The sequence below is a fragment of the Hylobates moloch genome, unplaced genomic scaffold (genome assembly GCF_009828535.3).
Source record: "Hylobates moloch isolate HMO894 unplaced genomic scaffold, HMol_V3 SCAFFOLD_8, whole genome shotgun sequence".
Classification (NCBI taxonomy): domain Eukaryota; kingdom Metazoa; phylum Chordata; class Mammalia; order Primates; family Hylobatidae; genus Hylobates; species Hylobates moloch.
This window is the reverse complement of record NW_026652283.1, coordinates 47,586,196-47,612,805: the sequence shown is the minus strand read 5'-3', so window position 1 is coordinate 47,612,805 and position 26,610 is coordinate 47,586,196. Positions and strand designations below refer to the sequence as shown.

Genomic DNA, 26,610 nt, shown 5'->3' with positions numbered 1-26,610 from the left:
CTAAAATCCTTAGCATGACTTCTTTCCCATTTTAAGGTACAAGCCCAGCCAACCTCCACAGGCTGATCTATGGACACTTTGCTCCCTGAGTCCTGTTATACAACCTCCCAGTCACCCAAATTTCTCATGCTTTCTCAAGTGTTAAAGCTTGGTTTCATGCTTTTTTATCTGCCTCAAATTCCTTTCTGAATATTCTTTCTTTACCTGGTTTTCCCCTACCGATTTCATTATACTCAGCTCAGCACACCTCGCCTGGGCCTTTTCTCTTGCATACATCCAAAGGCTCTATACATGAGGTTCCCCTCTCAATTCCCCAAGCATCCCAGGCTTCCTTTTGACTTATTACCATGTGCTGCAATTGCCTGTCTCTTCCAATGGACTGTGAGCTCCTTGAAGGCTAGAGTAGATCTCACTGATCTTCACAGCACCCATTTAAGTGTCATCATAACAGATGCTTCTTAAATGGTTAAGGAAATTATGATTGTAGAATTCTTTCCTTGGTTATGAAATCTATAAACAGGTGTGAAAGAATCTTTGCTCGTATTTTATTGAGGATCACAAGCATTCTTGTACACCAATAACAGACAGAGAACCAAATCATGAGTGAACTCCCATTCACAATTGCTTCAAGGAGAATAAAATACCTAGGAATCCAACTTACAAGGGATGTGAAGGACCTCTTCAAGGAGAACTACAAACCACTGCTCAATGAAATAAAAGAGGATACAAACAAATGGAAGAACATTCCATGCTCATGGGTAGGAAGAATCAATATCGTGGAAATGGCCATACTGCCCAAGGGAATTTACAGATTCAATGCCATCCCCATCAAGCTACCAATGACTTTCTTCACAGAATTGGAAAAAACTACTTTAAAGTTCATATGGAAGAAAAAACGAGCCCACATTGCCAAGTCAATCCTAAGCCAAAAGAACAAAGCTGGAGGCATCATGCTACCTGACTTCAAACTATACTACAAGGCTACAGTAACCAAAACAGCATGGTACTGGTACCAAAACAGAGACATAGACCAATGGAACAGAACAGAGCCCTCAGAAATGATGCTGCATATCTACAACCATGTGATCTTTGACAACCTGACAAAAACAAGAAACGTTCTGCACAGCAAAAGAAACTACCATCAGACTGAACAGGCAACCTACAAAATGGGAGAAAATTTTCACAACCTACTCATCTGACAAAGGGCTAATATCCAGAATCTACAATGAACTCAAACAAATTTACAAGAAAAAAACAAACAACCCCATCAAAAAGTGGGCAAAGGACATGAACAGACACTTCTCAAAAGAAGACATTTATGCAGCCAAAAAACACATGAAAAAATGCTCATCATCACTGGCCATCAGAGAAATGCAAATCAAAACCACAATGAGATACCATCTCACACCAGTTAGAATGGCCATCATTAAAAAGTCAGGAAACAACAGGTGCTGGAGAGGATGTGGAGAAATAGGAACACTTTTACACTGTTGGTGTGACTGTAAACTAGTTCAACCATTGTGGAAGTCAGTATGGTGATTCCTCAGGGATCTAGAACTAGAAATGCCATTTGACCCAGCCATCCCATTACTGGGTATATACCCAAAGGACTATAAATCATGCTGCTATAAAGACACATGCACACGTATGATTATTGCAGCCCTATTCACAATAGCAAAGACTTGGAACCAACCCAAATGTCCAACAACAATAGACTGGATTAAGAAAATGTGGCACATATACACCATGGAATACTATGCAACCATAAAAAATGATGAGTTCATGTCCTTTGTAGGGACATGGATGAAACTGGAAATCATCATTCTCAGTCAACTATTGCAAGGACAAAAAACCAAACAGCGCATGTTCTTGCTCATAGGTGGGAATTGAACAATGAGAACACATGGACACAGGAAGGGGAACATTACACTCCGGGGACTGTTGTGGGGTGGGGGGAGGGGGGAGGGATAGCATTAGGAGATATACCTAATGCTAAATGACGAGTTAATGGGTGCAGCACACCAACATGGCACATGTATACATATGTGACAAACCTGCACATTGTGCACATGTACCCTAAAACTTAAAGTATAATAATAATAAAATAAAATAAAAATAAAAACAAGAAATGGGGAAACGATTCTCTATTTAATAAATGGTGCTGGGAAAACTGGCTAGCCATATGTAGAAAGCTGAAACTGGATCCCTTCCTTACACCTGATACAAAAATTAATTCAAGATGGATTAAAGACTTAAATGTTAGATGTGAAACCATAAAAACCCAGAAGAAAACCTAGGCAATACCATTCAGGACATAGGCATGGGCAAGGACTTCATGTCTAAAACACCAAAAGCAATGGCAACAAAAGCCAAAATTGACAAACGGGATCTAATTAAACTAAAGAGCTTCTGCACAGCAAAAGAAACTACCATCAGACTGAAGGGAAACCTACAGAATGGGAGAAAAATTTTGCAATCTCCTCATAAGACAACGGGCTAATATCCAGAATCCACAATGAACTCAAACAAATTTACAAGAAAAAAACAACCCCATCAACAAGAAGGCGAAGGATATGAACAGACACTTCTCAAAAGAAGACATTTATGCAGCCAAAAAACACATGAAAAAATGCTCATCATCACTGGCCATCAGAGAAATGCAAATCAAAACCACAATGAGATACCATCTCACACCAGTTAGAATGGCAATCATTAAAAAGTCAGGAAACAACAGGTGCTGGAGAGGATGTGGAGAAATAGGAACAGTTTTACACTGTTAGTGGGACTGTAAACTAGTTCAACCATTGTGGAAGTCAGTGTCGTGATTCCTCAGGGATCTAGAACTTGAAATACCATTTGACCCAGCCATGCCATTACTGGGTATACACCCAAAGGAGTATAAATCATGCTGCTATAAAGACACGTGCACACGTATGTTTATTGCAGCACTGTTCACAATAGCAAAGACTTGGAACCAACCCAAATGTCCAACAATGATAGACTGGATTAAGAAAATGTGGCACATATACACCATGGAATACTATGCAACCATAAAAAAGGATGAGTTCATGTCCTTTGTAGGGACATGGATGAAGCCGGAAACCAACATTCTCAGCAAACTATCACAAGGACAAAAAACCAAACACCGCATGTTCTCACTCATAGGTGGGAACTGAACAATGAGAACACATTGACACAGGAAGGGGAACATCACACACCAGAGCCTGTTGTGGGGTGGGGGGAGGGGGGAGGGATAGCATTAGGAGATATACCTAATGTTAAATGATGAGTTAATGGGTGCAGCACACCAACATGGCACATGTATACGTATGTAACTAACCTGCACGTTGTGCACATGTACCCTAAAACTTAAAGTATAATAATAAAAAAAAAAGCAAAAGAGAAAAAAAGAAAGAAAGAATCTTTACTCATGCACTTACCTGCTTTTTCTTCTCTTTACTCAGGAATAACTGTGTTTATCAATATTTGGGCTCTTCACCACAACCCCTATTTCTGGGAAGACCCTCAGGTATGATTGTCCCGACTGCACCCGGTGGCATCATAGCACCAAGAGGGAAGAGAAGCATCTTCACAATTGAGGGAGCAGTTAGGATAACGATCTGTCATTTAGAAAAGAACAAACCAGAACAAAAACCCTATGCTTTTAAGAGAAAACTACATTTGCATTTATAATCATCGCCAGTGTTCCATGATAATGCCTTATCAGCAGAAGCATATCATCCCCTGGGAAGTAGAGGGGTGTGATTTAGTCGACTGACACTGCACTGTTTAACCACCTTGCTCTCTGCTTTCGTTCATGTCCGTAGTCAATCTAGTCACAGACTTGTGAAGTGTATTGCAAATCACTTGTTACTGGTCATAATTAAAGTAGCAAGATTATGAACTCTGCTTTTTTTAAGATTTGAGCATATTTGAAGTTAGTCCTCTAGGAATATCACTCTCCCTCACACCCAGTGCTAACCTGAGAGTGAAAGGGAGAGGGGACCTGGGAGAGAACAAGCACATCCTGGGCTGCAAACCGGTGCTCAGACCAACCCATCAGCTCAGGAGATACTAATCGGCAACCTCTCACAGAGACGCTCGGGCAGAAGCTGAACAACTTCAGCTTGTGACTTCAGCTTGTGAATTGCCAACCCTTTCTTCTTTGCCCAAGTCACTGGCTCAGTCCATTTGGAAACGAAAACAAATAGAAAAGATAATAATTTGATTCTTTGCCCATTTTTATATGACAGAGGCACGGGTTTACTGTGAAGGGAAAATAATGAAGTCAGTATTTGCTCAAGTCGGATTGTCTGGACGATTTGCTGCTGCTTCTTACTATCGGGACCTGTTTAATCTATCTATCGCTAGCTTATATAGCCTCTGCTTTCTTGGAATATATTTTCAGTGATAGGCTTTTGGGGAACATCAAGCAGGACTTGTAGTATCCAGACATTACAAGTTCCTAAAGTTAGCTTTGGAATTCTGTTAACAATATCTATGGATTTTGTTTTTGTTTTTGTTTTTCGCGGGCGTGGGCTGGAAGGAGTAGGACTGGTATCTTCACTCTCATTACAGGTCTTTAACCCCTTGAGATTCTCCAGGGAAAATTCTGAAAAAATACATCCCTATGCCTTCATACCATTCTCAGCTGGATTAAGGTAAAGACTCAAGCTGGTGAACTTGATGGAAATGTGTAATAGTGCTTACCTGACAAGTGCTTCTTCCCTTCAGGCCCTCAGTTAGCTGACACTGCTGTTACTCCCCATTATTTTACCTGGCTTGTCTTCTCTTGTGACCAGTGCATTCAGATGGTACCCTTTTGAGCCCCCAAAGGGACCGGTTAATGTTACAAAGAACAACTGTAGTCCTTGGCATATGGGCATGGATTGATGAAGGCCATCCTCATGACAGGCCCGAAGACTACACTTAAACTTGCAATGGACAAAGATTGGGAATGCCACCTTGTTATAGGAACAAGGCAACATTGGCACCTCCCAGCTCTTGTTCCTACAGAGAGCAATGTTGTTCTAAAGTCCAAGTTTCCCTTTGGTTTGGTATGAGAGACACCTGATTTACCAAATGACAACACAATCCACTGAGTATGCCAGGTTATTGTTCTTATGCCTAAGCCTTCAACTGCACGGCCTCTAAATAGTAGTAAGAAGTAGCTTTTCCTTATCATGATATAAGGAAGGCTTTCAAGTCACGTGGACCCTGCAGAATCAAATGTTGATAGAACTCACTACCACTTACTTGTAAGATGGGCCCAAAAATAATAGAACCACAGTTTGCAGGTCTTGACATTAATGGACTTTCTGATCAGGGCTTACTTAACTTAAAACATTTGCTGGATTCTGCCACATTGGATTTGGTTTAAAACATGGATCTTGGCTGGGTGCAGTGGCTCTTACCTGTAATCCTAGCACTTTGGGAGCCCAAGGCAGGTGGATTACTTGAGATCAGGAGTTTGAGACCAGCCTGGCCAACATAGTAAAACCCTGTCTCTACCAAAAATACAAAAATATTAGCTGGGCATCGTGGTGAGCACCTGTAATCCAGCATGGATGACAGAAAAAAAAATGGATCTTGTTTCCCTACAGAACTTGTCACATATAAAAAGATTAGCGTATGTTCCTAATAATATATAAATTCATTAGATGCCATTTTTTTCTTTCTTGGTGTCCCCAGGAACTGCATTGGGCAGCATTTTGCCATAATTGAGTGTAAAGTGGCAGTGGCATTAACTCTGCTCCGCTTCGAGCTGGCTCCAGACTACTCAAGGCCTCCCCAGCCTGTTCGTCAAGTTGTCCTCAAGTCCAAGAATGGAATACATGTGTTTGCAAAAAAAGTTTGCTAATTTTAAGTCCTTTCATATAAGAATTAATGAGACAATTTTCCTACCAAAGGAAGAATAAAAGGATAAATATAATACAAAATATATCTGTATGGTTGTTTGACAAATTATATAACTTTGGATATTTTTGACTGGTTTTGACATCTATTAACAGTAATTTTAATTTCTTTGCTGTATCTGGTGAAACCCACAAAAACACCTGAAAAAACTCAAGCTGACTTCCACTGCAAAGGGAAATTATTGGCTCGTGTAACTAGTGGTAGAGTGGCTTTCAAGCATAGTTTGATCAAGGCTCCACTCAATATCTGCATTACTTTTATTTTTGCAAATATCTGCATGATAGCTTTATTCTCAGTTATCTTTCCCCATAATAAAAAATATCTGCCATCTTCTGGGTCCCATAGTCTTTCATTATACCCTGTAGAGAATGGATAAATTGATGACAATGTATCAGAAAGCCTAGACACTTAAGAGGAATTCTGAATACAGAAAAGCCTGATACATGAATTCCCATTTGGAATATTTAGAGGATACCACGCTGTACGGAACTCTTGCTCAACATGGAGTAACTTAGCTACTGAATGTTTCAGCAGGGAGGGGGTCCAGATAGAACAACCTAATCCCCCATGCTGGTGTGTGCTATAATAGATACAGAAATTCCCATATATCTGCAGTGGAAAACACAGAATCATTAAGAGAGCCAAGAAGCATCACAAGAGAGCCAAAAGGAATCATTTTTGTTGATGTTGATGCTATTCCTTTCTGTTTATTAGTTTTCCTTCTAACAGTCAGGCCCCTCTGCTGCACATCTGCTGGAGTTTGCTGAAGGTCCACTCCAGACCCTGTTTGCCTGGGTATCACCGGTGGAGGCTGCATAACAGCAAAGATTGCTGCCTGTTCCTTCCTCTGGAAGCTTCATCCCAGAGGGGCACCCACCAGATGCCAGCTGGAGCTCTCCTTTATGAGGTATCTGTCGACCCCTGCTGGAAGGTGTCTCCCAGTCAGGTGGCACGGGGGTCGGGGACCCACTTGAAGAGGCAGTCTGTCCATTAGGAGAGCTCAAGCGCTGTGCTGGGAGATCCACTGCTCTCTGCAGAGCTGGCAGGCAGGAACGTTTAAGTCTGCTGAAGCTGCGCCCACAGCCGCTCCTTCCCCCAGGTGGTCTGTCCCAGGGAGATGGGAGTTTGATCTATAAGCCCCTAACTGGGGCTGCTGCCTTTTTTTCAGAGATGCCTTGCCTGGAGAGGAAGAATCTAGAGAGGCAGTCTGGCTACAGTGGCTTTGCCAAGCTGCGGTAGGCTCCATGCAGTTGGAACTTCCCGGAGGCTTTGTTTACACTGTGAGGGGAAAACCCGCCTACTCGGGCCTCAATAATGGCGGACGCCCCTGCCCCACCAAGCTCGAGTGTCCCAGGTGGACTTCAGACTGCTGTGCTGGCAGTGAGAATTTCAAGCCAGTGGATCTTAGCTCACTGGGCTCCGTGGGGGATCTGCTAAGCTAGACCACTTGGCTCCCTGGCTTCAGTCTCCTTTCCAGGGGAGTAAATGGTTCAGTCTCACTGGCATTCCAGGCACCACTGGGGTATGAAAAAAAAAAAAAAAAAACTCTTGCAGCTAACTTGGTATCTGCCCAAATGGCCACCCAGTTTTGTGCTTGAAACCCAGGGCCCTGGTGGCATAAGCACCCTAGGGAATCTCCTGGTCTGCAGGTTGTGAAGACCATGGAGAAAGCCGTGGGTCGGAATGCACCCTTTCTCATGGCACAGCCCCTTATGGCACAGTCCCTCATGGCTTCCCTTGGCTAAGGGAGGGAGTTCCTTGACCCCTTGCACTTCCCAGGTGAGGCGACATCCCACCCTGCTTCAGCTGGCCCTTTGTGGGCTGCACCCACTTTCTAACCAGTCCCAATGAGATGAGCTGGGTACCTCAGTTGGAAATGCAGAAATCACCCACCTTTTGCGTTGATCTCACTGGGAGATGCAGACTGGAGCTATTTCTATTCAGCCATCTTGCCAGCCACCAGGTATTTAATTTTATGTGTGGCTATTGTAAATGGGGTCAATTTTTTTTTTTCTTTTTTAACTTTTAAGTTCAGGGGTATATGTGCAGGTTTGTTATATAGGTAAACCCATGTCATGGGGGGTTGTTGTATAGATTATTAATAAAGTATAATATTAAATCTAGTCTAGTACCCATTAGTTATTTTTCCTGATCCTCTCCCTCCTCCCGCTCTCCACTCTCCAGTAGTCCCCAGTGTCTGTTGTTCCCCTCTATGTGTCCATGTGTTCTCAACTTTAAGTTCCCACTTATAAGTGAACAGCATGCAGTATTTGGTTTTCTGTTCCTGCATTCATTTGCTAAGGATAATGGCCTCCAGCTCCATCACGTTTCTGCAAAAGACGTGATCTCATTTTTTATAGCTGCATAGTATCCCATGATGTATATGTACCACATTTTCTTTATCCAGTCTACCACTGATGGGCATTTAAGTTGATTCCATCTCCTTGCTATTATGAATAGTACTGCAATGAACATATGCATGCATGTGTCTTTATGATAGAACAATTTCTATTCCTTTGGGTATATACTCTGAAAATGTCTTTATTTTACCTTCATTTTGAAGAGTATTGTCACTGGATGTAGGATTCTAGTTTGACTTCTTTTTTTTCTTTCAGCTCTTTAAAGTTATTATCCCATTGTCTTTTGGTCAATGATAAATCAATGATCATTCTTATCTTTATTCCCTTGTATATATGTCTTCTTTTCTGTCTCCTTGTAATGTCTTATCTTTATCATTTGTCTTTTGGTAAATTGATTACAATGTACCTTGGTATGGTTTTCTGTGTGTGTATCCTGTTTAGGATTTGTTGAGCTTCTTGAGACAACTGTTTTTGATCTTCAAGTTTGGAAACTTTGGACTATTATTTCTTTTTTTTTTTTTTTTTTTTTAATATTTTTCTGCCCTTAACCTTTCTGAGTTTTCTATTGCTATGTCTTTGAGTTCATTGATCTTATCTTCTTCAGTATATAACTGCTATATATACTCCATATGCTATATATACTATATAATCTGCTGTTTAACTATATGGTGCATTTTTAGTTCAGATATTATACTTTTAAATCTTGAAGTTCCATTTGATAACTTCCACTTCTTTCCTCATTAAGTTCATGTTTTCATTTAAATCTTTTAATGTACATTTAGAACAGTTGCTTCAAAATCTGTGTCTGCTAATTCCACCATTCCTGTCATTTCTGAGTCTATTTCTATAGAGTGATTTTTCTCCTGGTTATAGGTCATATTTTCCTGCTTTTTTACATATCTAATTTTATTGGATGTTGGACATTGTGAATATTCTATTGTTGAGGGTCTGAATTTTTGTTTCCTTCCTTTCAATAGTGTTGAATTTTGTTTTGTTTTGGTAGGAGTTAACTTACTTGCTCATCAGCTTGTTCTTTGTAAGGCTTGTGTTTAAGATTTATTAGGATGGTGCTAGAGTAGACTTTACTCTAGGGCTAGTTTAGCCCTACTACCAAGACCCTTTTGAGGCCTCTACTGAATGTTGTGGGTGTCCAATAAGTTCTCTTCACTCTCCAACTGTAACATGAATGTCTCTCAGCCCTGTCTGAACTCTGAAAATTGTTCAGCTTATAGCTCCCCAGTAGTTTTCATTTGCCCACACTCATGGAGTTTTATTATATGCATGCACAACTCATGCATATAAATACTCATGAGTATTTAGACAAGGACTCAAGGAAGACCTCTATACAGATTTCTGAAGCTCTTTTTCTGAGTAGCTTCTTCCTCTCTGGTACTCTTCCCTGGAAATTATAGTGTCACAGACTCTTCTTATGTCAAGATCTCTATCTTCAACACAAAAAGACCCATATGATCTACTTGGATTTCCCCTCCCTGCCCTGCCCAAAAGTGCCTTCAAACAGAAAGCTAGGGTGATCTTCAGGCTCACTTTGCTTGTTTTCCTTCTCTCAGGGATCATAGTTCCGTGCTAACTATTGTCCGTTGTCTAAATAGTTGTTTCATACACTTATCCAGTTGTCTAGTTATTTATGCAGGCCAGAAAGTCCAGTGCCAGTTACTCAGTCATGTTCAGAAGATAAAGTTCCTCTCCTTTGGGTCTTTACTCAAATGTTACACAAGAGTTGCAATCATTCCAACAATTCTCCCTGTCCTCCATTCCTGCTTCATTTTTCTCCATGGTACTCATCATCCAACACTATCAATTTACCTGTCTGTCTTACTTATGAACTGTTTCTCTTCATTAGAAGGTAAGGTCCATGCAGGCAGGAATTTTGTGTATTTTGTTCCATATTATAGCTCCAGCACAAAGGTTAGGTCTTGGAATACAATAAATATTTGACAGATGAATGAATGAATGAATAAAGGATCATTACCTTTTGAAAACTTTTCTTCAGGCTATGCCTATCTTTTCTGCATCTTGTATCATATTGTTGATCGCATTTTGTTCCTCTGTCTGTCTCTCTCACACACACACACACACACACACACACACACACAGCAGAAATGGACCTCATCTGTATGTCCCCACCATCCAACACAGGGATTAACGTAGGTGAGTTGTGTGCATGGAAATTGTCCCCATCTAAGAAGCACAGTGTCCAAGAAACCAGCAGAGGGCAGCACAAAGCTGTGCCTCTCTTTTCGCCTCCCTAGTGCCAGTCTTAAGTAGAGAGGGGCTGGTAGCAGATGGAACTGGAGCTGAAGCTAGACTTAGAAACACAAAGCCAGTGTTATTCCCTCAGAAGGGAACTCAGGAGGGCCCAGGCAGCCTTCTCTAGGGGGTCTCTCACACGGCCTTGCTGACTCAGCATGTACTACTGTGTATTCCATCCACAAACACCCAGCCTTGATAGTAGGAGCACAGGCCCACGTGCACACACACACACATGCACACAGACCCCTCCTCAGTCAGAAGAGCCCTGCCTTCACAATGCAATCACCTTCTCTCCCAGCCTGTGCTGTTTAGGTTCTAGTTCAAATGGATTCCTCAGAGGTTCCATTCCCAGCCTCCCTGTCCGCTCAGTGCACTTAGCAATTCCCCTGAAGCCTTTTAGTGTTCACCATTTAAATTTAATTCTTACCACAGGAACTGCCAGGAGGTCAGCACTGTTAGGTCCAATTTACAGATGAGGAACAGACTCAGAGAAGAAAAGGAACTGGCCTAAGGTCACACAGCTAGTGAGTGGAGAGGCTCAGATTCAAACCCAGGGGTGCTGGCCTCGGGCTCCCTCCATGGCCAGCTGCAGCCTCCACTCCACCTCAAGCCCCAGGGGAAGGGACAGGAGTGGAGGCATGGACAGGAGGGTGGGAGGTCACAGTGCAGATTCTTTACTCCCAGGATTTTTATTATCACCCTAAAATAAAGCTAGTTACTCCAGGCTTGCTTCTCCTCCGCCCACCCCACCCCCACTATAAACCTTTCTATGACATTTACAGGGTGGGGAGCATGGGCCGTAGTGGGAGACAGCATCGCCTGCTTCCTGGGAACTCTTGCAGGGCAGAACCTGAGTATTACTGGCGTTCTCCAGGACCTCACACACGGTAGGGGCTCACCCAGGGTGGGTTTGATGGATGGATGGATAAATAGGATCATCAAGATGAAGGGCAATGCCTGGGAACTCTTTGGAGTCTTTAGAGTCTCATCTTTTAATTCAGCAAACAGCCCCAGAAGATTCCCATCCCTCCCCCAGCACTAGGCCCTGTTTTGGATGCTAAAGACACATAGATGGGGAAACTGAGGCCACTACTTGGCAGAGACACAAAAGTTTGCAGCAATTCAGAGGAGGATATGCCTGGAATAGAAGGAGAATCTCAGCAGGGGCAGTCCTCACCCGTGCCCACAATAATGCTGTGAACCTATTGCTGCTTCCGGCTGTTTGGGCCCCACCGGCAGAGAAGCCATTGTTTAGCTTGGTGCTTGGCGCCTTTCCTACCACCCAATCCTTCCCCTTCCCATTGTCCTCAGGCCCCTCATCAGGCTACAGGATGCAGCTGCCGGCACAGCAGCAAAAAGAATGGGAAGGGGCTGGGAGAAGTAGATGAGGCCATCCCAGGAAAGTTGAGAGGCTTCAGCTGGTGGTCCCTTTCAGAAGAGCTGCTGACAAAGGCCCCAGGCAGCGGGCTCTGCCAGCATGGCACTGGGCACTGGGTGCAGAACTCAGGTTTCAGAGGCAGAGAGATGCAGATTCAAGCCCCAGTATCTGCTACTGACATAGTGTGTGTCCCTGGGCAAGCCTCTTTCGATCTCTGAGCAACAGTTCCCTTCTTGGTTAGAGGAAGAATAAGATGCTTGCTTAGTGAAGAATGACTTATTGCATTGAGGAGTAACACAAAAATACATGATACCTAAATATTTTTAAATATCCATTTCTGTTCCTTCCCCCCACCTCAGCCATAGCAAAGTATCAAAAAAGATTATGTGAAAGAGGGCTCTTGTGACAAGCGGAAGCAGTGCTTCCTCTTAAGTAAATGAAGATGTTTTCCCACAACTGGGTTATCTGAAAAATCACATTGAGCAAATCTATAATAAACCCCATTTAGTAATTTATAATCACATTAACAGAGCAGCTAACATTTATTGAGTACTTACTATATGTCAGACACATTGCTTCTGCACAGATACTCTGTGAGTTAAGTACTCCAGGGTTAATTTCATGGGTGTATGACCACAGCAGCTGCACAGGGCCCCCCACTCAGAAGGGTGCCGTGCACTTGGGGTTTAATTTTCTGTGGTCACCACCTTGAAAGTCTTAATAATTCTATCTTTTAATTTGTGTCTTATAAGTAAAGTTGGGTGGAGCAGCAGAGCACACACTGGTTATTTGGAGCCTTGGTTCATACATGGTCCTGCCTCTTGTCACCTCCACACCTCCCCCTCCCTGAGATGGGTTATCAGCTGTCTGTTCCCCTAAACACCCCACACCCCTATCGCCACCACAACTCCATCCCAGGCAGGGGCCTGGGTGTCGGCACAGGGAGAGGAAGAGAGAGTTTGCATGCCAAGTCACGAAACAGGCCTCTTGCCTGTCTCATGTGAGGGTCTACACTCACCTTGTACCACCAGGCCTAAGGGAATACAACATTAAATGGTGAATAATAAACAGCATGACAGGTTGAGAGAGACAGCAGAGAGAGAAAAGGAACCCTGCATTTGCATTTGCACTGGTCCTCATAAATTATGTAGCCAGTCCTGGGTACTATGATTGCCGCCATTTCACTGAGGTGGCAATCATAGTGGACACTGAGGCTCAGAGAGGCCCAGTAGTTTGTCCAGGATCACACAGCTGCCAAGTGGCAATGTTCAGACACAGACTTAGATCCCAGGTAAGAGAGGACTCCAAGATCTTAAAGAGCTTTCAGCCCAGGAATTAGGAGAGCTGGATCCAATTTTTGACCATGACCTTAGCAAGTTTGCCCCTACTCTGTGCCCCAGCTTACCCAAGTGAAAGCACTCTATGGAGTCTTCCAAAGTAGCACAGGGTCTCAAGATTTGGCTTTGCCAGTTACATGGGCTGTGATTTTGAGCACAGGGAAATCATCTTTGCCTACCTTCCCCATAGAGTTGCCAGGAGCATTCAGCAGACATGTACCCACTCTGCATGACACTTCACAGCATATAAAGCATGCCCATGCTACTCCCTGGCCCAAACAACATGAAGCAGAAGGCTAGGCTAGGAATATTATCATCCTCATATCACAGACAGAAACTTTGAAGCACCAGAACTCTAAAGTGACTTCCCCAAACTCACTGCATTTCAGGCAAGTTTTGAATAGGTTAACAGACTCCCCAGGATCATAATATGAACATCCCCAAGGGAGAAGATGGATCACAACCTTGGGAGTCCTGGTGTGGGAGGGCAGCAGGAGCCCCCACTCTGAGTGGGGTGGCTTAATCCCTGGCCTTGAGGGTCCCGGGTCTGAGGAAGGAGGCCAGAGAGGTATCCAAGAGCTCCTGAAGGAAAAGAAACAGCTGGCCAGTAACTTTCAAAGGGTGACAGCATCCTGTATGATGTCGACCCAACACAGGAGGGGTGTTATCTACAGATCATAAGCAAACAGGCAGACAGAAGGACCGAGAGGCAGATCCAGTAGACGCATTCCCCTGTTTGTCAATTCTACTCCTGCAGCCTCCCCACCCATGACCAGCCCACTGGCCAGTGATGGGAGAGATCTCCACCCGCAGAGAGCACAGGCTCTGGCTGACCAGAAGTCCCTGCAGCTGGGGTGGGATGTCCTCAGCCCTGCCCCACTCTGCTGGGTTCCTCAGTCCCTGGTTCCCTGGGAACCTGTATCATCTACAACAAAGGAGGGCCACCCCACCCTCGGGACAGCCACCTCTCCTGCCTGGGGCTTCTGGTGACCACAGGCTGTGTTTTAGAAATTGTTCTTGAAGTCAGAAGCCTCACCTGTCTATCCCTAGTCCTTCAGGGAAGCATTAGTGAAGAACTCTCCAGTAAAACTTTCTGTGGTGGTGGAATTGTACCATTCCTTGCTGCCTGGTAGCCCCTTGCCACATATGGCTACTGGACACAGTGGCCAATGATACTGAAGAACCAATTTAAAATTTATATTTTGTTTTAATTATGTTAAATGTAGATTTAAATTGTAATATGTGGCCAGTTTGGCTACTGTATTGGGCAATGCAGCTCTAGAAACAAAAGGAGACAATACACCATGACTTGCGGCTTCAAAAACACTTTCACAATCGTCTCATTGTCCTGTGAAATAGGTGTTTATCCCCACTTTACAGAGGAGAAAACTGAAGCTCAGAGAAACTAAATGGCTTCCATGCTGATGGAGCCAGGAAGAAGCAGAGACATGATTGAGTCCCAGGTTTCTTGATTTTGATTCCAAAATTCCACTCACACCTCTTTGCAACACTGCCCACTTATGTAGTCATCACATATTTATTGGGTCATTGTTATTTAGGAGTACACTTCTGGGCTAGACACTTAAAAACAAATCAGATACAGGCCCAGGCTTTGCGAGAATCCTTAGACAAAAGCAGTGTAATTGCCACAGTAAGAATATGGGCATAAAAATTACTTTAAGTGACTTTCTTCCAAGTAGCTCAAAGCACTTTGCTTTAAATTCCATTTATATCTGATGACTTCCCAATTGATATTTCAGGCCCCAGCCTGTGCCCCAGAGAACTCTCAATGGGTATATCAAACAGCCTCCATTCGAATATTGAATTGGCTTCTCAAACTTGTCCCAAACTTGCTCTTCCCCATCTCAATAAATAACAATTCCTTGCTTCCAGTGTTTCCACCTGCAAACCCTCTCTTCTCTTCACACCTTTCATCTAATCTATCAGCAAAAATTGTCAGCTCTGTCTTCGAGAAGCATCCAGAATGCTCTCCATCTCTGCTACTGCCTCTCTAATCGATCAGCATCATCTCTAGCTGGACTGTAACAAACTGCTCTCCTGTGTTCCTCACTCTCCCTCCACTTTTTTCTACAAAGTAGCCAGAGTAATTTTTTCCTTTATTTTATTTTATTTTATTTATTTATTTATTTATTTATTTATTTTTGAGACGGAGTATTGCTCAGTTGTCGGTGTTGGTGGCGGTTGTTGGTGAACTGAAGTGCAGTGGCGTAATCTCGGCTCATTGCAACCTCCGCCTCCCGGGTTCAAGCCATTCTCCTGCCTCAGCCTCCCAAGCAGATGGGATTACAAGCGCGCACCACCACGCCCAGCTAATTTTTGTATTTTTAATAGAGACAGGGTTTCACTATATTGGCCAGGATGGTCTCCGTCTCCTGACCTCGTGATCCGCCCACCTCAGCCTCCCAAAATGCTGGGATTACAGGCGTGAGCCACCGCGCTGGCCCAGAGTGATTTTTTTTTTTTTTTTTTTACGGAAAAGCCAGAGTATGCTACCTCTCAGCGTAAAGCCCCCAGTGCTTTCCCAAAGTCCTTTCAGTGATCCATAAGGCCCTAAAGCTCTGGCCTGTGATGCTTCTCTGACCTCATTTCCTATCACTCTGCTCCTTGCTCTTCTGGTCCAGCCACAACAGGTCTTCCTGGTCACTCCTTCCTGCAGCCACTGCACAGCTCATTCCCTCACCTCCTCCGATAAGCTGACTAAATGTTCCCTTTTCACAGAGCCACTCCCCATCACCTGACCATGTTTCAATTTTCATCATAACACTTATCACCTCCTGACATTTAATATGTTTGCCTATTGTTGCTCTCCTCCCTCTAGAGTATAAATAAACTGCAGGAATAGATTGGCAGATAAGATACAGGATGCTCAGTTAAACTTGCATTTCACATATACAGTGAAAAATTTTTTAGTGTGAGGATGTCCCATATGTTGCATGGGATGTCTTAATGCTAAAAAGTTGTTTGCTGTTTCTCTGAAATTCAAACTTTACTGGGTGTCCTACATTTTTATTTGCTAAATCTGGCAACCCTATACAGGAAGACAAGGACCCTGGTTATTTTGTTCATGGCTGTATCCCCAGCGCTAGAACAGCTCCTGACACGTCGTAAGTAAGCTCTCAATAAATATTTATTGATTGAATGAATGTGTTCATTAATCTGAAAAGCGCCTAAACTTTTAACAGTCTGTGTGAGAGTCAGAGAGGCGGAGCCTTCAGATGGTTAGTCCAGGGGACCCGGGCGGCTGATGAACTTTCGAAGTAGGTCGAGAAGCTGGGCGCTTTGCCTGCCCCGCCCGCGCTCCGCAGGATGCAGGACTCCACCCGGCTCAGGTGAGCAGCAGGTCCCGGAAGCCCTCCTGGAGGCGGGGCCACCCTAATCGGCAGGTGGGACCCAGCCCCAGCCAGGGCAGGGCCCCTTTAACGCCCCACCTCTCCGCCACGACTTTCGCCCCGGCGTGACGTCACCCCGGCGGGCGACCAATGGGAGCGCGGCTTACTGGCAGGCGGCGTAGGCGGCCGCTGCCAAAGGGGAAGTGATCTGCGGCTGGTGCAATGGCCCGGGTCTGGAGCCCGCGGCCGCCGCCGCCGCCGCCGCCGCCACCAACACCAACAACTACGTGTCGGGAGCAGCCGCGGCCGAAGCCGGAGCAGGGGCCGGAGTCGCGGCTGGAGTGGGGCCTGCGCGTGTGAGTGGCCGAGAGTTGCCCGTGCCGGAGACCTCAAACTCCGGCCGGGAGCGCTTTCGGTTGGCCGAGCCGCCGTCGCCCGCAGTACCGTGTCCCCAAGGCCCAGACAGCGGGGCAGGGGTCTAGCAGGCGCGGGACTGGCTTCTCTCAGGCCGATCCTTCGAGCCGGGCTCCGGATCTTCCTCGGCCTCGGGCCCCCTTCACGTTCAGGACGGAGGCCGGAGAACGGTGATCATCACACACCCCAGCCGACTTCCTGGCCCGGGCATTTTCTCTGCGGCCAAGCAGTGTTGGGATTGTAGCTGCTGGGAGCCCCCTCCTGCCGCCACCCCTCTTGCAAGGAAGGGACTGACGCGTTCCCACGTTCTTACTCTGCACCTCCCCACTCTCTTCCCATTCAAGAACGAGTTTCTCTTCCCTCTCCATTGGAAATCCTGCTCCGGAGGTCCAAAACACCTATTTTAAGCGTGCCCTTCCTCACCTCCTGGAGCACGCTTAGAAGTATTGCCTACTTATCCAGGCTGAGAATCCTTCATTTTTGACTTGGCTTTTTTTTCGCCCTTTGGGAGATAAAGGTCCCTCTCCACCCTCTACTAACACTCTGCACCCAAGGCCTTATCCTTTGGGGTCACCAGCTCCTTGGCTGTTTCTATGTGATTTCCCCCACCCATCTGAGTTCCAGTTTCCTCTGGGCTCCAATCTCCAGTCCCTGGTGGATCTGGTCAGTCCCACCCCTAGGTGGGAGTGACCAGGGGGCTCTGGCCCAGGATTCCCAACCCTGGAAGGCAGCTCCAAGGCAGGAAGAGAATTGGGCGTCGGGTACGAACCTGGCAGCTCAGGAGTGGGGGCTCCGCTCACCCCACACAAAAAGATGAAAAAGCGCAAAGAGCTCAATGCATTGATTGGTTTGGCTGGGGATAGCCGGAGAAAGAAGCCCAAGAAGGGCCCAAGCAGTCACCGCCTGCTTCGCACTGAGCCTCCCGACTCAGACTCTGAGTCCAGCTCCGAAGAGGAAGAGGAATTCGGTGTGGTTGGAAATCGCTCTCGCTTTGCCAAGTGAGTAGTGGTGAAAGGTGGAATGGGAAGAAGGCATCTCCTTGCACTACCAAGGGGCCACATTGACAGGAAGGAGAAAAGAAGTCCTTAGGAAGAAAAAAGGGTGTAGGCCTTGGAAGTCAAAGAGGGAAAAACGGTTTTAGGGAGAAGGTAAGTTCAGATCCTGAATGAAGAATAAGTTAGAGATTTGTCTTTAGGTGTAGAAAGAAAAGCTCCAAATCTGAGGTGGAAATGTGGACTTGGAGAATGTGCCAAGAGCCCAGGGAGTCGTCCTAAAGAAGCAAAGAATGGAGACAGAGGAGCAGAGAAGCTTTGGGGACTAGACTTTTTAAAACAGTGTAGAACAAAGGAGAAGCAGAGACTTTAAGACTGCAAATTATTTCGTTTTTGCACTCTTGATGAGTCTGAATATTGGTGATGGGGAAATATGGTGAGAGATATACTGTAGGAAGTATGACCCTTGAGAGTAGGTGGGGTGGGGGGGTGGCAAAAGAAGAGGCATCATTTTCCCTAGCCGTTCATAGGTGGAGAGACCACTAGCAAATCAAGTAGTAAGATTTGAGGACATTGGGATTGGGGCTCAGGGTGGGAAGGGACTAAAGGGAACTTTAAAGACGCCCTTGGACTCTCTCAGAGCACACTAAAAGAAAAGAGGATTCTGCTGAGGATGTAGAAACAGTGGCTAGGCAGAAGGTCGGGTTGCTGACATTGAGTGGTTGGTTGGTTTAAAATGTCTTGTTTTGTTAAAGGAAGAGTTTGATTTCTAATGAGCTTTGTCAGCTTAGGCTATTAAGGGCAATCCTGGGTTTGGGTTATGAAGGTCAGATGAAGTGTTACCTTCATCAGAAGGTACCTGGAGTAGTAACCCTACTAAGTTAGTTTAGACCTTGAAGGTTGGTTGATGTTTTGTGTGAAATCCAGCCCCTTCTATGTTTCCTTACTTCTGAGCCAATAAGCTAGAATACACCAGGTGTCCACTTAAAACTACAGATCCTGTTTCTTTCATTTCTTTTGCAGTAAAACTTGCTCAAAAGTTTATAAAGTTTCAGTAAACTGAAACAAGGTTCCCCGGAGTGAGTATGTATTTGAGAGAGAAATCAATAGGCAGATTACAGTGCAGAGATGGAATTGCAGAGAAACATTGGTCTTTACACTTTTGTGACCTGAGCTTGTATTCAAAGACCTCCCTCCTGATGGTGACAGCTGCAGTGCCTTTAGGTTCTTCCTTTTACCTGCAGGAACTCCTTCTGTTTTATGTGACTTTTGAAACCTTTGTATCCAGTAGATGAACCCTTAATAAGTCATATTATTTATTCATTTAAGTGCTTTACCCTACCTCCCCTGGTTAATTCACTGGTTATTCATTTAAAGGAGATAATTGCATGGCAAAACGTGTACTATTTCTAATAAAGCTATACCCATAATCACTTTTGTACTCATGGTTGAATTTGTCCTCTTGAGCAGGGGAGACTATTTACGATGCTGCAAGATCTGTTATCCGCTCTGTGGTTTTGTCATCCTCGCTGCCTGTGTTGTGGCCTGTGTTGGCTTGGTGTGGATGCAGGTTGCTCTCAAGGAGGATCTGGATGCCCTCAAGGAAAAATTTCGAACAAGTAAGTGGTGGTTACCCTTTTTTTTTTTTTTTTTTTTTTTTGAGACAGGGTCTTGCTCTGTCGCCTAGGCTGTAGTACAGTGGCGCAATCTCGGCTCACTGCAACATCCGCCACCCAGGTTCAAGTGATTCTCGTGGTCAGCCTTCCGAGTAACTGGGATTACAGGTGTGTGCCACCACGCCCAGCTAATTGTTTTGTATTTTTAGTAGAGACGGGGTTTCACCATGTTGGCCAGGCTGGTCACCGAATAGGAGCATAGGAATGGGCAATAATAAGAGAAGCTAACATTTGTGGAAGGCCTACTCTGTGCCAAGTCTCAAATCATTTTCTTTACAAAATAATCCCGTGAGATGGGTATTATTTTTATTATTTTGTGCTCTTAGAAGGATTAAGTAATTTGTTCAGTGATTAAGTATGACAGAGCTGAGCATCCTCTTGCCCCTTGCTGCCCAAATTCACATTTATAACACTACTATCTGCACCACTGTTCCTGGTGGCCTTGTAAGCCTATGCACATTTCTTCAAGTTCCTACAGATCTCTTTGATATCAACTTGGTCAGTAATCTAAAAGAAGTTTAGTAGAAGAAACAGGAAGGACTGGTTTTCTGCATACTTACCAGTTTTCAAGCTTAGAGCAAGGACTGATAGATTTCTCTCCTTAGCTGTGGTTATACTAGTAGCATGATCTGTTTCAAGAAAAAAACATTTAAATACCATTAATGAGTGTTATCATTTTAAAGTTTTAGGAAACTTGAACTAAGTTACATACTCATGAAGGGCTTACAGCAACCATACCTACTTTGAACACTATGCAACTGTCAGAAATGTTTATCTCATGAGTGAGTTTTAAAGTTTAAGGAGGTTTTCTTTTTTTTTTTTTTTTTTTTTTTTTTTTTGAGACGGAGTCTTGCTCTGTCGCCCAGGCTGGAGTGCAGTGGCGCGATCTCGGCTCACTGCAACCTCCGCCTCCCGGGTTCACGCCATTCTCCTGCCTCAGCCTCTCCGAGTAGCTGGGACTACAGGCGCCCGCCACCCCGCCCGGCTAATTTTTTGTATTTTTGGTAGAGACGGGGTTTCACCGTGGTCTCGATCTCCTGACCTCGTGATCCGCCCGCCTCGGCCTCCCAAAGTGCTGGGATTACAAGCGTGAGCCACCGCGCCCGGCCCAAGGAGGTTTTCAAGTCACAGAGTTTTGTATATTCTAAATTGTAAAGTTATATTTTACACATCCAAATTACTTTTTCATTTCTTTTTCTTTTTCTTTTTTTTTTTTTTTTTGAGATAAAGTCTTGCTCTGTCACCCAAGCTGGAGTGCAGTGGCATCTGGCTCGTTGCAGCCTTGACTTCATGGGCTCAAGCAGTCCTCCCATGTCAGCACCCCACACCCCCAATCCCAATAGCTGAAACTACAGGCACGCGCCACCCTCTGCTAATTTTTGTATGTTTGTAAAAGACAGGGTTTTGCTATGTTGCCCAGACTGGTCTCGAACTCCTGGGCTCAAGTGATCTGCCTGCCTCAGCCTCCCAAAATGCTGGAATTACAACTTTGAGCCATTGCGCTCGGCCCAAATTACTTTTTCCAAAAGGTATGTTTGCATAGTAGCTTTGACCGAATTTAACATAGATTTTTTTTTTTTTTTTTTAGCAACACTGAAATTTTTGGCTCTAGGTTTCAAGGGTTAATCTTCTAAGCAAAGGAACCCATTTCAACTTAATCACAAATACCCTAACCTTAATTGCATGAACACACCAGGAAACTGACCACAAGGCTTTCTCAAGGTCATAAAGAAATCTGGCTGCAGAACTGGAATTAAAGTTCTTACTTTCCATCTTAAGCCTAGATTACAATATCCTCACTTTCCCATCTGAAGCCTAGAAGATTACAATATCCCAACTTCTCTTGGCTGCCTACAGTTACTCAAGTTTTGAACCCAGCCTAAGAACAGCTAATTTTTAGTGTGTTAATGATGTTTCTAGTGATGTTTGCTTAAAAAAAAAAAAAAAGTTAAAATACTAACTTTGGTTTCCTTCTGAGTTTCTGATTCTGGGGCTGGGGATTCGGTATGCCACGATTCTCTGCCAGAATCCTAATCTGGATTACCAATTTTTAGAGTATGGTATAAGAAACAATGAGATATGTACCTCATATTTATTTTTCCTCCTTTATAGTTGTCCTTGCAGTATTGTACAGTGTCTCTGAGGCCAATTTTTTCTTTGTAAGTAGTAAGCATAATTTGGAAATTAGGTTCTCAGAAACAGTGTTCAACCATAAGTAACCACTGAAGACACCTGTCTGTGCCGTCATCTCTGTGTAATTAATTGGGTCTCCTAACTACAGCCCTGTAGTTAGTTAGGCTTGTAGTTCAGCTATAGGCTTGTGCTGTAGCTTGTTTTGATCACATATAGCAATTATTTATTTATATATTTCAAAACATTGCTCAATTCACCCATCCAGGGATTCCTTTTTCTGACTGCTCTGTACCTGTGTTTACAGGATACTGATGTAATTTATAGCTTAGCTGAGCTTTTCAGATAATTTCTTTGGGAATGCAAATAAAGTACTACATTTTTAAAATGTAGTACTTGTACATATAATAGACCTGGCAATCAGTCAACAAATATTTATTGAACACTTGTTAATACCAATCCCTGGAAATACTATACTGTCTTCAGGAGATGTCAAGAATTATACCCTGGACTGCGGACCCTGCTTTCTACCGTTGAGCCACATTCCCCTGGGACCCTGACTACATTTGTCAGCCAGCTGAATGAAGCAGATTTGGAATTGTCAGTCCAGCTGTTTTGTTGGCTTTGATTGGCTACAATAGAAATGCCAGCACCTGCAATGTCTTCCTGACATTGCAAAGCAGGACTTCCTGAGGGAGGGTAGGGAATGGGGTGTAGTCAGTCCATAGGCTAAACCATTGTAGACTACTTAGGAGTTTTTTTGTGAGAGCCAGTATCTTGACTAAATGGAACCAATCTTGTTAGGTTTAAATAATCTTTCTTTGAATTATGCTTCTATTTTAAAAAAAAATTTTTTTTTTTGGTTGGTTGGTTGGTTGTTTTTGAGATGGAGTTTTGCTCTTGTTACCAAAGCTGGAGTGCAATGGCACGATCTCAGCTCACTGCAACCTCTGCCTCCCAGGTTCAAGTGATTCTCCTACCACAGCCTCCTGAGTAGCTGGGAATTACAGGCACATGCCACCACACGCAGCTAATTTTTTGTATTTTTTTTAAGTAGAGACAGGGTTTCACCTTGTTGGCCAGGGTGGTCTCGAACTCCTGACCTCAGGTAATTCACTCGTCTTGGCCTCCCAAAGTGCTGAGATTACAGGCCTGAGCCACCACGCCCTGCCTAAATATATTTTTTAAGGTTAATTTTTTTTTCTTGTTTTTCAAGAAGACAGTTGGATTCACGAACTTGAATAAGACCACCTGCTTATCTGGCTTTAATACCTTTTTGAGAAATCCAGAACTTCTTGATTTTATTTCTATAAATTTTCCAAGACACTTGCAAGGAAAGGAAGGATTGCTAAAATACCTGAAATAGAAAGCAAAGCAGATAGGCTTGGCTTTTTTTTTTTTTTTTCTCGTCAAAGAGAAACTTGATCCTTAAGCTAAAAGCACTGACTGGCCCTGAAACTCTTAGCTCAGTATTCTTTTTTCCAAAACCAGATACTTCGAAAGACCTCCACAGTTATTCTAAGGAAGATTGTATTCTCAACCATCCTTTTCTGTCACTCAACTATGAAACACTTGAGTAAATGAAAAGAAATTTGGAAAAGTATAAATAAATGTGGAAAGTATAAATAAATCAGGCACCTCCTTTTCTGGCCATACAAAGTAGTGACTTGGTCATTTAGCACAGAACTTAAAAATGGTCTTGTGCTAACGAGGGCATTAGGGGATATAGGTATCTGTGACCTCTAAAGTATACTAGAAAAAGTACTGGTCCTAGGAGCAGAAGGTTTGACTTTTTGAATTCTGGCTTTGCAAAACTAGCTGTAAAACTTAGACAAGTCACTTATTCTTTCTGGGCTTTCACTTTCTCATCTATAAAATATAAAGATGTATTTGTGCTACCAAAGCACTTTGGGCATTCCTCTGTCATAACTTCGGTCACACTGTATGGTAATTCTGTGACCATGCCTGGCTCCCCACTAGATTGAGAGCTTCAGGGTCTTTTGTATATACTAGTGCCCGTGCAGGGCTGGGCACATGGTGGGGGCTTAATAACAAGTTGTTGAATAATTAATACATAAAAGTTTATTGCAAACTGGAAAGACATTGTATAAATGTAAAATATTGCTTTCAGCAATATGTTTACTGTTTGACTGGTATATGTTGACATTTTTCCATTTCCTCATCTTAAAGATTAGGAAATCAAAAGAACTAGGTAAATTCTTTTGAGCATTAACATACAAAATTTTAAGTTGTTTGCTTCCTATGTTGGAAAAACATGAATTAGTAATCATAAGTTGTTTGTTTGTTTGCTACACTTCCTCCCATTTATGTAATAAAAGTACCTCTACTTGACTTGTCTCTCCTAAAAAGCTCCAAACCAGGTAATCATTATGATCCCCTCTTGGCTCATACAATCCTCAGGATCCAGAATATTTTCAGGGCTGGTCAGCTTTATATGTTTATTAGTTAATAATTGTAACCCAGGTTATTTATGTATTTGTCTATTTCCTCTTCCACTCCTACCTGCTAGTTCATGCGTATAGACTACAGGAAAAAGAGACTTCGCCCCTTGCCCCTTCGGGGTACCTGAGTATGGCAGATGTTTGTTGGATGAGTTTTTCTTTATAACCTAACTGAAAATGTATAGGAAATTCAGTGAAATGAATTTAGACTGGCTGGTAAAATGTTTTTACTATATGAGATAGATATATACCTGTAAACCATGTGAAAATCAAGTGTTACATTAAAAGCACCTGCTGGGAACTACTGGGCAAAAGGAAATCAGTATGTGGAAGAAACATCCACACCTCCATGTTTATTATAGCATTATTCACAATAGCCAATATATGGAATCAACCTAGGTGTCCAACAGCAGATGGATGAAGAAAATGTAGTATATATACACAGTAGAATACTATTCAGCCATAAACAAGAATGAAATCCTGTCATTCTTGCCAATATGGATGGAACTGAAGGACACTGTTAAGTGAAATGAGCTGGGAACGGAAAGTTAAACACTGCATGTTCTCACTCATATGTGGAAGATAAGAAAAGTTTATCTCACTGGGTGTGGTAACTCACGCCTGTAATCCCAACAACTAAGGAGGCGGAGGCAGAAGGATCACTTGAGCCCAGGGGTTTGAGACCAGCCCAGGGAAGCATAGCAAGACACCATCTCTAAAAAAATTACAAATAGCTGGATGTGGTGGCACAAGCTACTCAGGAGGCTGAGGCAGAAGGATCGCCTGAGCCCAGGAGTTTGAGGCTGCAGTGAGCTATGATCATGCCACTGCCCTCCAGCCTAGGTAACAGAGAGAGATCTCATGTCTAAACAAAATAAAAATATATTTCAAAAAAATTTGATTCTATGGAAGTAAAAAATGCAACAGAGGATACTAGAGGCTGAGAAGAGTGGGGGAAGAAGGGATAGGGAGAGATTGGTTAAAGGATGAAAAATTACAGCTAGATAGGAGGAGAAAATTCTAGTGTTATGTACCACTGTAGCATGACTAGAGTTAACACTAGATAGTTCCAAATAGCTATAAGGAGGATACCAAATATTCCCGACACAAAGAAATGATAAATGTTTGAGATGATGGATATGCTAATTACTCTGATCACTATACATTATATGTATGGAAACATTGCTATGTACCCTATAAATATGTACAATTACCATATATCAATTTTTTTTAAATGTTAAAGCATGTAGGAAGTCTGTCATAATGAAACCCTTTGGCAAACATTTTTGGAAAATGAATAAATATGTCATTTCTTTTAATTATTCTGAATTTTCAGTAGTGAGCTTGCTTAAAATAAGGATACCACTATCACTCCTCATTTTGTGGGGGATCTTGTTGTTAAATGTGTTTGGATTTTTTGTTTGGTTTTGTTCGTTTGTTTGTTTTTGAGATGGAGTCTCGCTCCGGCCGAACAGGCTGGAGTGCGGTGGCGAGATCTTGGCTCAGCACAACCTCCACCTCCCGGGTTCAAGTGATTCTCCTTCCTCAGCCTCCCGAGTAGCTGAGATTACAGGCATGCCCCACCATGCCTGGCTGATTTTTGTATTTTTAGTAGAGACGGGGTTTTGCCATGTTGACCAGGCTGGTCTCAAACTCCTCACCTCAAGTGATCCACCCACCTCGGCCTCCCAAAGTGCTAGGATTACAGGCGTGAGCCACCGCACCCAGCCTGGGTTATTTGTTGAGGGTTTTTTTGTTTAACTTAATAGTATAACATTAACTCCATTTCATACCCTACAATTATTTCACAGAACAAGCATTTGAACCCTTCTGAGTCCCTGGCTCTGTGCTGGCTGCTGGAAATGCATACCCAAGTTAGATCTAGTCTTTGTCCTCAAGCATCTCACCATTTGGTAGAGGAGACAGATGAGTAAAGTTACGGCACCACGTGTTAAGTGCGTGGTAGAATTTGGAGTGGAAAGAGGTGCCGTGGTCCGAGGGTCCTGGCTGTTGGTGCTGAATCTTAAAAGGAATGAACTAGGCCGAAGTGGTAGAAATAAAGAAGAGACAAGCCAAGGGCATCTAGGCAAAAACCATAGCATGTGCAAGGGTCATGAGGCTTCAAAGGTTAGTGTGTCAGGAAGATCACCTTGGCCACAAGTAGGTTGAAGAGGTAGGTAAAGTGATGAGAAATGTAATTGGAAGTTAAGCAAAGGCGAAATATTTATTCAGGTGATAAATATTGATTGAGTGCTTAAAATGTGTCAGGAGTGTTCTAAGTGTATAAATGAACAAAATAGTACATGAACAAATGAACAAAATGT

At 43.5% G+C, this 26,610-nt stretch overlaps 2 protein-coding genes across 3 annotated transcripts in view; both read left to right on the top strand.

The window, feature by feature from the left end:
* The window catches only part of LOC116473119 (cytochrome P450 4Z1), a 56,938-nt gene extending 48,955 nt beyond the window's left edge, over positions 1-7,983 (top strand). Inside the window, exons 10-13 of the mRNA XM_032160760.2 lie at positions 3,465-3,529; positions 4,579-4,661; positions 5,692-6,823; positions 7,085-7,983. Coding sequence (XP_032016651.1) covers positions 3,465-3,529; positions 4,579-4,661; positions 5,692-5,860 — 317 coding nt within the window. The 3' untranslated portion in view covers positions 5,861-6,823; positions 7,085-7,983. The remainder of the gene's footprint in view (positions 1-3,464; positions 3,530-4,578; positions 4,662-5,691; positions 6,824-7,084) is intronic.
* Positions 7,984-16,802: 8,819 nt separating this feature from the next.
* Positions 16,803-26,610, top strand: part of EFCAB14 (EF-hand calcium binding domain 14) — a 44,536-nt gene continuing 34,728 nt past the window's right edge. For both annotated transcript variants that reach the window (XM_032160751.2, XM_032160750.2), the window contains exons 1-2: positions 16,803-18,024; positions 19,489-19,637. In XM_032160751.2, coding sequence (XP_032016642.1) covers positions 17,840-18,024; positions 19,489-19,637 — 334 coding nt within the window. In that variant the 5' untranslated portion in view covers positions 16,803-17,839. The remainder of the gene's footprint in view (positions 18,025-19,488; positions 19,638-26,610) is intronic.